The 14,416-nt window shown below is 39.2% G+C and overlaps 1 protein-coding gene across 1 annotated transcript in view; it reads left to right on the top strand.

The window, feature by feature from the left end:
* Positions 1-12,134, top strand: part of LOC135201127 (glutamate receptor ionotropic, kainate glr-3-like) — a 15,529-nt gene extending 3,395 nt beyond the window's left edge. Inside the window, exons 4-10 of the mRNA XM_064230004.1 lie at positions 29-194; positions 826-1,067; positions 1,826-2,010; positions 2,229-2,465; positions 3,520-3,698; positions 11,274-11,454; positions 11,976-12,134. Coding sequence (XP_064086074.1) covers positions 29-194; positions 826-1,067; positions 1,826-2,010; positions 2,229-2,465; positions 3,520-3,698; positions 11,274-11,454; positions 11,976-12,134 — 1,349 coding nt within the window. The remainder of the gene's footprint in view (positions 1-28; positions 195-825; positions 1,068-1,825; positions 2,011-2,228; positions 2,466-3,519; positions 3,699-11,273; positions 11,455-11,975) is intronic.
* The last annotated feature ends 2,282 nt before the right edge of the window (positions 12,135-14,416 follow it).

Raw genomic sequence — 14,416 nt, 5'->3', positions numbered from 1 at the left:
CTAATGCATTTCACTTCATACATTTCAGACCAAATGAGGACACTTGAGGGACACTTGCTAAAAATAACGACAATGCCTTTCTTCCCTTACATCAATTTCAAACTGGACTTGGAGAACCTCGACAAACCGGTGGTGCTGTTGGACTCCTTAGACCAGAGAATAGTCGAGGCACTTTCGTCTGCTCTGAATTTCACGTAAGGTTTAGCGTTTAGTATATATATATATATATATATATTATATATATATATATATATATATATATATATATATATATATATATATAGACACAATGACCTCGTAACTTCTCGAGTTCCTTGCACCTTTTTGGATACACTTGTCACTAGAAAGCCTTAAGATCCTGGTGCAAGATTTTACGCAAAAATAGACTCATATATATATATATATATATATATATATATATATATATATATATATATATATATAATATATATATATATATATGTGTGTGTGTGTGTGTGTGTGTGTGTGTTGTGTGTGTGTGTGTGTCTGTGTACGCAGTTAATCAGTAAATCAGCCTAATGTGAAACACCTGGATAACTAATTTCATACCTTTGTTGTCGTCGTCACTTTTCCCACCATTTACGAAACAAAAGAAAAATGAGTCCGAGACAAGTTCCATGCGCGCAACAGTTCCAAGGAACGGCGGAGCTCGAGGAACGGTGGAACTCGAAGAACGGTTCTGGGGGAAGAAATATAGTATATACGCCTAGTTACCCTGAAACTGCTTGCTTGTTTACGTAGAAAAATATCAACCATAATCCGGTGGGAGCCCGACAAACTCAAATACTTCCATTCCACCCGCAGGTACGAGATCCGTCCTGTACAGGATCTGTCCATCGGGAACCTTTTGAAGAACGGAACCTGGACAGGGCTCTTCGGAGACATGCAACGAGGCCGCGCAGACTTCACTTTTACCACCTCCACCAATCCGGAGAGACTGACCGTCACAGACCTCGTCAGGACGATCGAGGCTGATACCCTGGTTATCGTGTCACGGAAGCCTCAGCTCCTACCTCAGTACCTGGTCATTATTCGCCCCTTTACCCGTAAGTGTGGAAATTACCCGTTCTTTGCCGCTAAGTACAGGGTGTTTGTGAAGTAACCCGTCCTTTACCGGTAAGTACAGGGTGTTTGTGAAGCAGTTGTTGCCGTTTATTGAAAAATCTGGATTTAGATGCTTATATTCATTCGGTGGAGATGGATGAGCTGCCACGCCATTATGTCACCATGGAAATCGAATATGCTAATAGATTTCAAATACTGCCTCTACTCCTGAAGCCTGGAACAGGCTTTTAGTGGTATAGTTTGAGCAGGGATGAAGTCCAGCAAGTATTAGCAGTCTTTCAGTCCACTGGCTTTCTTTTTCTGTCTTTTTCTCATTTTTTTCTGCAAGGAAAAGGACAACTGCTCAGTAAGACTGATTCGACTGCTTATCTGAACTTAGGACCTGTTGCATTATTCATTCGGGCTTGGAACTAACTTGACTTGTGACCTCCTTGTCATATGATCGCCCTGTTTTCCAATTCTGATTTAGGACTAGCTTGTTTGTTTATTTAGGTACAGCCTCAGCTAATAACCAGCTTGATTTTATTTATCTGAAATCAAGGACTAACTTGAATGTTTCTGTAGGCATGAGCTTATCTGTATTCATCGGGGATATGATATACTGCTGTGTTATTTATTTATAAGTCAGTTAATTTATTTATTCATTCATTCATTATTTTTTTTTCAGGACAGGATAATAATCATAGAGTTCAGTCTAAATAGAATTTACTCTGGCAATCATTGTTTCATTTACTTTCAGTGGAGGTATGGGTCTATCTCATCATCAGCATCATGCTTTGGGGAGTGGCATTATGGCTGCTCGAGAGGACGAGGTCGAATATGACGGGGGACAAAAGTATGTCTCTCGATTGGTCCATCTTCTACAGCTGGGCCGTGATGCTGGACGACACTCCGTATAACGCTCCCAGATACACGTCGGGGCAGGTTAGTCTCTTCTGTCTGTGTCGTGCTAATGCATTGCTTAATCACTTTACTACATATTGTAGATTTGAGAATCATCCCGAGACCCTCCTCTCATCTTCAGAATCAATCAGAATATTATTTCCTTGTGTTCATCGCAGAACGAGAATACCTCATATCGCCAGACACAACTTAGCTTCCCAACTTGATATTCATTTCTTAAAAACGAAAATATTTTTCAGATGTTACTTGGTTGGTTCCTGGTGGCTTCCCTGGTCATTTCGACCGTCTACAGGTCAGCCTTGGTGGCTTTCCTGTCAGTCCAGAGTAAAACGAAGCCGATTGACAGCTTCCAGGACCTTGTAAGCCGGAGTTCGTGGCGCTGGGGAGTTCACGACTTCGTCATGTCAGGTCAAGTCTTGCTCTTCTTCTTAAACACTAATGACTCGGCTGTTAAGTACGTGTATAAGTATACTGAGGTAAGAAAATAACTTTTTCCGGGGTTTCTTAAAGCAAAACATTTCCTTGTGTTAGTAAAAAAAAAAAAGCTTAATAGAACAAGTTTTCATCTTGATTCTTCCAACAATCCACTATCAAATAGGAAGGTTGGAGAAACGCCTTGGACGTATTCAAAAGAAAAATAGTTTTAGTCCTTCGAGACATAAAAACATATATCAAGTTATTTGATTTTTGAAGATATACTTATAATCTTTAGTATTCCCGTGAATCCCTTGAAAATCCGATGTTAAAGTTTTTTTTTTTTTTTTTTTTTTTTTTTTTACCTAAATAAAGTTCATGTACTTATAGGCCTTTTTAAAAGCAAGAACTGGAAATTTAACATAAAATTTCCTTCTTGTCATTTTGCTGTGATATTTGGGAAATATCACGATACCATATAATATACTCATACTCATACTCAAATTTTCAGTTGTTTGGATTTTTTAAAATCTGTTTTGATGTTCCAGTAGTATAGGCAGCTATATTCCATTTAGTCTCTTTCATCACTCTCTAAACTTTCATTCTGATTAGCTTCTGGAAAACCCCTTTATTTTATGCGGACTTTTTTTATATATACAAATTACTCTTATGCTTTATTGCGATAGATTTGATTTTTAGGAAAATTTAGCTATCAAGCCAAGCGGCAGAACACTTTCGGTCATTCGGCGCGAAAGAATTGGAAAACGGGGAGCTGGAATGGTTGGGCAGAAAACTGAATATCCAGAAATACAAGGATCTAAAGGTGGCAGTAAGAGAAAACCCACACAGTTGCACTAAGAAGTGAAAGTTTTAGTAGGTTAGACAATAAGATTGAAGAAAGGGACCGAGAGTAGAGGTAAAGTAGAAGGCTAAAATGTGGGCGCAGCCAGCGGCTGAAAGGAAGCTGCAAACACCCTTTAGTATTGTCTACAGTTAACCATATGATGTGCATTGACTGATACTCTTTGGCTCTCAGCATCTGAATCTCGCTTTGAGTTTCAAACCTTTTCACTTTGCCTCGAATTTAACCCGGAACTTATTCGACATTCTCCTCAGACGCCAACGATCACAGAGGGCCTGAAGAAGACGCTGATGGGAGGGTACTCGTTAGTGGGTGTTCGGAAGTTCCTCCAGAGCGCCATAGCTCTGGATTTCACGGATGATTTTGGACAGACTCCTCTGTACATTAGTAGAGAGAAATATAACATTGTGACTGACTTTGGATGGTCGTTGAGGTAAGTTTAATATTAATTTCCATGTATGCACTGGTTTTTTTTTTTCCTGTTGGTATGTCTCTCTTGTTTATTTGTGCATTTTCAAGAATTTTATCACCTTGGTTTTGCTTCTTCTTTTTTCTAACCTGTTACCTGTGATTTGCACATGAGTCTAGATTTCATATTAAGCAATAATAATAATAATAATAATAATAATAATAATAATAATAATAATTGCAGAATTAAGCGAGTTGATTTTATATATTGTTTTTTCTATTTTCCTTACAATTCGCTTCTCAGGCTCAGCGATGTTTCTGAGTAACTGGCCAATATTCATATTGGGAATTTTCAAAAATTATAAATGCTGAAGGAATCTTTTATTAGAACAAGATATCAGGTCCAGGTCAAGCAGGGGTCGTCGTCAGTGCTGGTATTATTCCGTAGGCGTAGTCCAGTTCGGGCCGGGGTCGTCTTAGGTTTCAGGGCTGGTATTGGTGCTGGTATAGCTGGTATCACGTGACGTTTCGACCTTCTCATAGGTCATCTTCTGACGAGTCGGTTGAAGTGACTGTAGCAAGAAAGTTTGCGGAACGGTATTTATAGCGGCTCGGACCTAGAGTTGCATTCTCATTGGTCGGGCCGGTCTTGGGCGAAGCCGTGGATCTCGCCTCGAAGGTCTCGGAGATTCTCTCGTGCGAGCGCCACAGTAGCGTGCCTGCGGATGAACGTCAAGAATTCCGTCTGTAGCAGGAATCGTATCATCCTGTGGGGGTTCCTGATTATCTGGCATCGTCGGGGGGTCACTCGCTGCTCTCCGGGCGGCGGTGGGAAGAGAAACGTTTCTTGAGTGATATTCAAGTTTGGTTTCTCCTTGCCTATATGGAGGGCTTCTAGGAGGCGCAGACGTCGGGGATCCGTTGTTTGATCGATTATGGTGATATTAGGGATAATATCATTTCTTCTTATCCGTTTGTTATGAGCAGTCCTGGCGTGGTTGAATATGGCTCCTTCTTGGGCGTGGCAGGAGATTCGCTTGGAGAAACGCATGGAGGTCATACCGACGTATTTGCCGAGGCATCCTCGGACGGGGCATGTGTAACGGTAGACCACACTCGTCTTCTTCAAGGGATCTTGCAATGGCGCCGAAGGATTGTTTCTCATCACCAGGCTGCTCGTCTTCTTCGTTTTATAATATATAATCATCTTAATATTTCTGTCTGGGTCGGCGGGGCTGACGTTTTCCTCGATGATCTTTTTGAGGGCTTGTTCGTCCTCCTTGTACCTCCGGTGGAATTACCCCTTGTAGAAAAGCTTGATGGGCTCTGCAACGTCGGGGCGGGGTTCCCGGTGGTACCAGGCTTCCATATCTTTCCTTATTGACTCATCAACAGCACGATTGGTGTGTCCGTTGTCGACTAGGACCTGGGCGGCGCGCTCCAACTCACTGTGTGTGTCATTCCAGGAGGAGCAGTGTGAGAGGGCCCTCCTGACGAAGGCGCTGATGGTGGAGCGCTTATAACTCTCAGGGCACTCACTCTCACCGTTCATGCACATTCCCAGGTTCGTCGGCTTCGTGTACTACTAAGTATAGAGGACTGTGTCAACATCGAGAACAGAGCACTGGGGCAATATCTGAAAACCAGTGAAGACGAGTGGTTCAATGGTGCATGGGAAGGACTGATAAAAGTAGACGAAGACCCATAAATATACAGGGACAGGAGAATAACAAACAGAACAGACAACTGGCACAAAAAACCAATGCAGGGACAATACATGAGCCAGCGATGACACATGGCAATGGCTACAGAGAGGAGAGCTCAAGAAGGAAACTGAAGGAATGATAACAGCGGCACAAGATCAGGCCCTAAGAACCAGATATGTCCAAAGAACGATAGACGGAAATAACATCTCTCCCATATGTAGGAAGTGCAATACAAAAAATGAAACCATAAACCACATAGCAAGCGAATGTCCGGCACTTGCACAGAACCAGTACAAAAAGAGGCATGATTCAGTAGCAAAAGCCCTCCACTGGAGCCTGTGCAAGAAACATCAACTACCTTGCAGTAATAAGTGGTACGAACACCAACCTGAAGGAGTGATAGAAAACGATCAGGCAAAGATCCTCTGGGACTATGGTATCAGAACATATAGGGTGATACGTGGAAATAGACCAGACGTGACGTTGATTGACAAAATCAAGAAGAAAGTATCACTCATCAATGTCGCAATACCATGGGACACCAGAGTTGAAGAGAAAGAGAGAGAAAAACTGGATAAGTATCAACACCAGAAAATAGAAATGAGAAGGATATGGGATATGCCAGTGGAAATTGTACCCAACATCATATGAACACTAGGTGCGATCCCATGATCCCTGAAAAGGAATCTAGAAAAACTAGAGGCTGAAGTAGCTCTAGGACTCATGCATAAGAGTGTGATCCTAGAAACAGCGCACATAGTAAGAGAATTGATGGACTCCTAAGGAGGCAGGATGCAACACCACCCAGTCGAATTGTAGGACTGTGATAGGCCAAAATAAAATAGTAATAAAGAAAAGTCAAAGTATGAGATAAGAGGACAAATTATTATTATTATTTTTTTTTATTATTTTTTTTTTTTTTGGCTCTATCACAGTCCTCTAATTCGACTGGGTGGTATCTATAGTAAGGGGTTCCGGGTTACATTCTGCCTCCTTAGGAGTCCATCACTTTTCTTACTATTTGCGCTGTTTCTAGGATCACACTCTTCTGCATGAGTCCTGCAGCTACTTCAGCCTCTAGTTTTTCTAGATTCCTTTTCAGGGATCTTGGGATCGTGCCTAGTGTTCCTATGATTATCGGTACAATTTCCACTGGCATATCCCATATCCTTCTTATTTCTATTTTCAGGTCTTGATACTTATCCATTTTTCCCTTTCTTTCTCTTCAACTCTGGTGTCCCATGGTATTGCGACATCAATGAGTGATACTTTCTTCTTGATTATGTCAATCAACGTCACGTCTGGTCTGTTTCCACGTATCACCCTATCTGTTCTGATACCATAGTCCCAGAGGATCTTTGCCTGATCGTTTTCTATCACTCCTTCAGGTTGGTGTTCGTACCACTTATTACTGCAAGGTAGTTGATGTTTCTTGCACAGGCTCCAGTGGAGGGCTTTTGCTACTGAATCATGCCTCTTTTTGTACTGGTTCTGTGCAAGTGCCGGACATTCGCTTGCTATGTGGTTTATGGTTTCATTTTTTGTATTGCACTTCCTACATATGGGAGAGATGTTATTTCCGTCTATCGTTCTTTGGACATATCTGGTTCTTAGGGCCTGATCTTGTGCCGCTGTTATCATTCCTTCAGATTCCTTCTTTAGCTCTCCCCTCAGTAGCCATTGCCACGTGTCATCGCTGGCTAGTTCTTTAGTCTGTCTCATGTATTGTCCGTGCATTGGTTTGTTATGCCATTCCTCTGTTCTGCTTGTCTTTCTTCTGTCTCTGTATATTTCTGGGTCTTCGTCTACTTTTATCAGTCCTTCTTCACATGCACTCTTGAGCCACTCGTCTTCACTGGTCTTCATATATTGCCCCAGTGTTCTGTTCTCGATGTTGACTCAGTTCTTTATGCTTAGTAGTCCCCTCCCTCCTTCCTTTCATGGTATGTATAGTATGTCCGTATTTCCTCTTAGGTGTAGTGCTTTGTGTATTGTCATATGTTTCCTCGGTTTTTGGTCTATGCTGCGAAGTTCTGCCTTCGTCCATTCGACTATTCCTGCGCTGTATCTGATTACTGACACTGCCCAAGTGTTTATGGCTTTTATCATATTTCCGGCGTTGAGTTTTGACTTGAGTATCACCTTGAGTCTCTGCATATATTCTTTCCTGATCGTGTCCTTCATCTCTTGATGTTTTATATCCCCTCCTTCCATTATTCCCAGGTATTTGTATCCCGTCTCATCTATGCGTTTGATGTTGTTCCCATCTGGTAGCTTTATCCCTTCAGCCCTTGTTACTTTGCCCTTTTGTATGTTGACTAGGGCGCATTTTTCTATTCCAAACTCCATCCTGATGTCCCCTGATACAATCTTTACATTCTGGATCAAGGTATCTATTTCCTTGATGCTCTTACCATACAGCTTGATGTCGTCCATGAACATCAGATGGTTAATTCTGTTGCCTTTTTTCTTGAGTTGGTACCCGGCATCCATCTTCTGCAGTACTTTTGTCATGGGAATCATGGCTACTACGAAGAGCAGTGGGGACAGTGAGTTGCCCTGGAAGATCCCTCTCCTGATATTAACCTCTGCTGGTCTTATTCCAAAGCTTGTAAGTATTGTATTCCAGTTGTGCATTGTATTTTTGAGGAAGCTGATGGTGTTTTCATCTGCCCCATATATTTTCAGACATTCTATTACCCATGTGTGTGGTACCATGTCGAAGGCTTTCTTATAGTCTATCCATGCCATGCTTAGGTTGGTTTTCCTTCTCTTACTGCTCTTCATTACCATTTTGTCTATCTTTTGTGCCCCTACACTTCCTTCTGCAGCCTTTCTGTTGGTAGTCGAATAGCCTTTCGCTGATGATACCTGTTAGTAACATCCACATTACTGGTAGGCAGGTGATAGGCCTGTAGTTACTGTCTATATTTCCCTTACTCTTGTCTTTCTGGACTAAGGATGTTCTTCCTGTGGTCATCCATTTGGGCGCATTGTGATTTATGATACAATGCTGGAGTTGCTCTGCTATTCTTGGGTGTAGGGCCTTGAAGTTTTTGAGGCAGTATCCATGGACTTCATTGGGACCTGGGGATTTCCAGTTAGGCATTTTCTTTAATTGGTGTCTGAGTGTGTCTGTCGTGATGTCAGTGAATCTTTGTTTTATTCTCCCTGTTTCTTCAGCCTTGACTTCCTGGAGCCATGTTGCATGTTTGTTGTGTGATGCCGGATTGCTCCAGATGTTATCCCATAGTCTCTTACTCGGTTCGGCTTCAGGAATTTCTTGGTGGTTGTCTTCCCCTCTTAGTTGGCTTTATAGTCTTTTTTGGTTGGTTCCGAATAGTTTGTTCTGTTGGTATCCCTTATTCCTGTTCATGTACCGTTGGATCTTATGTGCTTTGGCCTTAAGCCTCTGTTTTACATCTTCTATTATGTTGTTTAGTCCCCTCTCCTGTACTTTGTATTTCTCGTTCAGTTCCTCCCTTGGTTTCTTGTTTCTTAGCCTTTTTTCTCCCATCTCTTTCAGTTTGCTTAAGTCAGATCTCATCATCATGATTTGCTTTTCCAGGCGCCTTTTCCAAGGCGGTTGCTGTTTTGGTTTCTGTTGGGTTGGTTGTGCTGGTGGTGTTGGTGTTCGTATCCCGAACAGTTCTGTTACTAAATTTGCTCCTGCATATGTCAAGTTATTTGTTTCTGTGATATTGGTGGTGTGTATTAGACTCATTATTTCATTGACCTCGCTTGTTTTCTCCCTTAATTTGGCGGTGTTGTAAGCTTTCATGAAGGGATCTTTGTTCTCTCTGTATCTGGCTTCATCCATTGTCATTGCATCTATTATTATTTATTATTATTATATTATTATTATTATTATTATTTATTATTATTATATTATTTTATTATGATTATTATTATTATTATTATTATTATTATTATTAATTATTATTATTATTATTATTATTATTATTATTATTATTTCAAACATAATGATTCTTCGGCAGTCTTATGCTACTGATTAGGAAAAATTAAGACGTATGTCCCCAGGATACTCTTTATTCATTGGTATGTAGAAAAGGCAATTTTAAATAAAATTAATTGAAGAAGCAAATTCGTATTCACGCTTTTTTTTTATAGAGAGAGATCTGTGAAATCTCGATACAATTGATAATATCTGATGTAGTGAAATACTACAGTAAGTAGACCCTTGAGTACTTAACAAGGTATTTTCTATCGGAGAAAGATTATGCTATCAGGAATTTGGGTGACGTATATCAGTAGTCCCCTAAGTCAAGCTCTTCATTTGACCAAGGCTGTCAAGTCTAGCCCTTAGGCACTTTCAGCCATTCAGAACTTAAGACAGTAAAAAAAATATGAGTTCGTGTAGCTGGACAGCGAGATAATGATATCCGAAAAATAATGGAAATGAAGATGCAAGGATCTTAAGTCGGAATTAGAAGAAATCCACAAAGTTGCATCATGAATAATAGCAAGAGAGGTTGGACATCGAGACTGAAAAAAGAAAGAAGAAATGGAGATGAGGTAAAAGGCTGCAAAAAAGCGTTCAAATCTGGACCGAAGGGAAGTCCAGTTTTTTTTCCTAATGTACATATGATATTTCAACTTTCAAAAATCCTATTTTGGGGCGATTTTGTTAAAATTGTCCCCAACTGGATCTGTCAAAAATTATGTTCCTAGGACCAATTGTTAGTTCAGAGGCATAACCTTATGTGCACCCAATGTGAATATCTCCCAGCGATATTTAAATTTCTATGCTGTCAATGGCATATGTCCTCAACAAGAATTGAAAACTGCGAGAGGTAATCCCAGGTTAGCTGTCTTTCAGTCTTGACCCTAAAGCCTGCCTTCTGGAAGTTTATTGAGTTGTATATGATACATACACACGTTATATAGTAGTATATATATATAGATATATATATTATATATATATATATATATATATATAAATATAGAGAGAGAGAGAGAGAGAGAGATATATAGAGAGAGAGAGAGATAGAGAGAGAGAGCGAGAGAGAGAGAAGCGAGAGGACCTAGAGGATGAGATGAGAGAGAAGAAGAGAGAGAAAAAATGTGTGTGTACTTGTGTGTTCTTGTAAAGAATATTGCAACACAATCAGATTTCATTGTAATTTTCTAATTACCTAGAATGAACTCATTTTTTTCCCAAAATCAGAGAAGAAATCCCTTCTCAAAAGGAAATTTAAACTCACGTCATCACACCTTTGCAGTTTGGATTCATGTGTAGTTGGAAAAATTTTTTCCCCTATTAAGAAAATAAAGGAATCGCAAATTTTTTCAGACTATTTTAAATGCCAATACTATTTTTTTTTCAAACAAGCTGAAAAGGCATTTGTTGCTTTGGAAGTAAAGGTTTAAACCAGTAAAAAATGCGTCGAAGTTTCTTCGGTGCAATCGAGTTGCCTGTACAGCTTATAATGTTGTATGAAACACTCAGCCGCGGTCTATGAAACTTTAATCCACGGCCCAGTGCTGGCCTGTGTTGCTGGAACCTATAGCAGATCTATATACACGATTATGGCTACCTTTAACATTAAATTTAATAAAAAGTACTGAGGCTAGAGGGCTGCAATTTGGTAAGCTTGATGATTTGAGGGTGGATGATCAACATACCAATTTGCAGCTCTCTCGCATCTGTAGTTTCTAACTTTAATTTATATAAAAACCACCAAGGCTAGAAGGCCGCAAGGCAGTATGTTTGATGAATGGAAGGTGGATGATCAACACACCAATTTGCAGCCCTCTAGCCTCAGTAGTTTCTAAGATCTGAGGGCTGACAGAAAAAGTGCGGACAGACAGACAAATAGCTATCCCAATAGTTTCCTTTTACAGAAAACTGAAAAGGGTTATTTCCACTTCAGAAAGGGAGCGCCGTATCATCCCCTTTTCGCCTACACCATAAACCGCTTAGTTGACGCAGGGTTGATTAACCACTGGATGGAAGAAGTGGCCGCCTCTCGAGTTCGTGAAACCCGGAAGAAGAAAAACGAGCAAAAAAATCATGTAGACAACCTGCAGGACGCTGATGTTCAGGAACAGATGGTGAGAATCGAGTTATAATACTGGAAATGACCAAATCTAGTTTTCAAAAAAATAAATCAAAACAGCAGGAATATTTACGTCAAAAACCTGAGTGATCATGAATTTTGTTCTTTTTTTTTTTACTTCAGATTCTTACCTCATAACTTATTTCCTTTATCTGTGTAAACAATTTTGTGATAAATGTAAATCTCTCTCTCTCTCTCTCTCTCTCTCTCTCTCTCTCTCTCTCTCTCTCTCTCTCTCTCTCTCTCTCTCTCCCTCTCTCTCTCATTAACCAACAGAACATTGAATCTTGCTTAAGTTGCCTCCATCCGTGATTTTTGTTTAGGAGGAAACTCTCTTACTTGATTTCATCTTCTCTCTCTCTCTCTCTCTCTCTCTCACACACACACACACATACATTAACCAACATAACATTGGATTTGGATGTTACCAAAGTTTCCCTCATCAGTGATTATTGTTCAGTATGAATCGCCTTTTCCATCTGTGTGAATAATCGAGCACCTTCCCTACCCCTCCAGGTAAACAACGAAGTCATCCTGGGAACAAGACACTTGATTGGCGTCTACCTGGTCACTCTCGTAGGATTCTCTGTGTCCCTCTTGGTTCTCGCTGGAGAAATAGTGTTCCACACTTTCTTCGTCGAGAAGGATCGGAAGGTTATTGGTACGAGAAATTAAATGAGAAGTTCGTTCATAATACCCTTTTCGTTTTAATTTTGGTTTTCAACTTTGACTTTGCAATATGCTACAGTTTACATATTAGGTTGTAAGACTTGTTTGTTGAAATGTTATGTTGAGTTTTTACAATAATAATAATAATAATAATAATAATAATAATAATAATAATAATAATAATAATAATAATAATAATAATAATAATGAACCAAACTGAAACTTTTTCAGTTTTCTTCTGAAGATTGAAAAAGAAACCCACAAAATCACTTTGTAACTTGTTTACTTCTAAGTATTTATATTTAGTTTTACTACACTCGAGTACTTTCAGGCCCTATCTGTGGCCCATTTTCAAGAGATGTTTGGGATGTTAGCCTGGGACAAGGCCCAGGGGTTCTAACAGGTTTATTTCTTAGGGCAATGAGAACGTGTGACACTTGCAAGATAGAACAAGAAATAAATTACATCGGTAAAAGCTTCGATGCATTAGCATACCCGAAAGGGTTCAGAAAAAGGGCACTCAACAAAGCTAGAACAAATTTTTTACAGAGCAAATGTAGAGAGTACATGGATAAAGAAAACAAGAAAATAGTTGCCCTCCCTTTTATGCCTAAAATGAAACAAATCACTTCAAAAATGAAAGAAAGTCAATATAAATTTGTATATACCTTAGAATTGGAAGGAGAAGATAGTAATACAGATGATGTAGCAGGGGTATACATAATCAATTGCAACAATTGTGGAGACAAATATGTGGGGGAATCAGGTAGGGGAATAAGGACTAGAATCCAAGAACATAGAAGGGCAGTACAAATTAACTCTCAGGGGAGTGCTATAGATAGGCATTGTTGGGAAAATGACCATAGGATGGATTTCAAAAACAGTAGGCTTATATACAAAAGCAACAAAATTAGTCACAGGAGGGTAGTAGAAGGTGCACTCATTAGAGAGATTAAAATAATAGAAGGAAACAAAGATTTTACCTCAGAAGATCCCATAAGCCGAGCTTTGATATTAAAAGAAGCTAAGATTGACCCTGCTGACCTGGAGATAAGGTTTCCTGCCCAACAGACTTTTGGTGACCACACCCTTACCTCAAGGATTAATCCCATTACCATCAGCTCAGGATATCAGAGCGACAAGAGGGGATTGGCAACTCTCAAGGAAACCAGAACAGCCATTACATAAATGACAGCTCAACGAGAAGAAGTTGCCTTGACCTAGGCTAACATCCCAAACATCTCTTGAAAATGGGCCACAGATAGGGCCTGAAAGTACTCGAGTGTGTAGTAAAACTAAATGTAAATAATTAGAAGTAAACAAGCTACAAAGTGATTTTGTGGTTTTCTTTTTCAATAATAATAATAATAATAATAATAATAATAATAATAATAATAATAATAATAATACTTATAATAATAATTCCGTTAACTAATCGAACTCCATATATATATATATATATATATATATATATATATATATATATATATATATATATATATATATATATATATATATATATATGTATGTATGTATATATGTATATATACATATATATATATATATATATATATATAATATATATATATATATATATATATATATATATATATATATATATATATATATATATATATATATATATATATCTTAAGCCTGTGTTAAAGTAAATGTATTTAATCAGAAAATGGATCTTCAATAAGAAATAAACTAAAAATCAATGCAATCTTGTGTTGTGATTCAAAGTACAATTGTCTTACTTTTACCTATTTCCAGTACGTTCCCACTAGGGATGCATTTTGCGAATTGACTTCCTTCTTGCTATGTTGCATGTTTTTGCATTGTAAATGATAATAATAGTAGTTTTTTATTATTTTATTTCCTGGCGCAAGAGATGATACCCAACACTGAAGAGTAACATTTGTATCTTTGATGAATAAGAATCTTTGGTGATTTCAACGCTACCTTAAGAAGTGAATGAAAAGTCCAAAATAAAATAAAACGGAAAAAATCTTTTCTCTCTCTCGGATGGCCTCCAACTCCATCTCCACCTCCTCCTTTCCTCTCCTTCCTCCTCCTCTCCTCTCTCCTCCTCCTCCTCCTCCTCCTCCTCCTCCTCCTCCTCCTCCTCCTCCTCCTCTTCCGGCAATTCAAATAAGGGCTGGATAATCCTTGACACTTTTTGAGAAGGCCCAACATGTCGCCCTTGCGATAGGAGCGAATTAGTTTCTCCATGAAGAACAGCAGGCAGGCGATGCTATGGCCCAGCAGCACGGCTAGAAAAACAC

Source organism: Macrobrachium nipponense, chromosome 28 (assembly GCF_015104395.2).
Source record: "Macrobrachium nipponense isolate FS-2020 chromosome 28, ASM1510439v2, whole genome shotgun sequence".
NCBI classification, from domain to species: Eukaryota; Metazoa; Arthropoda; class Malacostraca; order Decapoda; family Palaemonidae; genus Macrobrachium; species Macrobrachium nipponense.
This window is presented reverse-complemented; position numbering and strand designations above follow the sequence as displayed.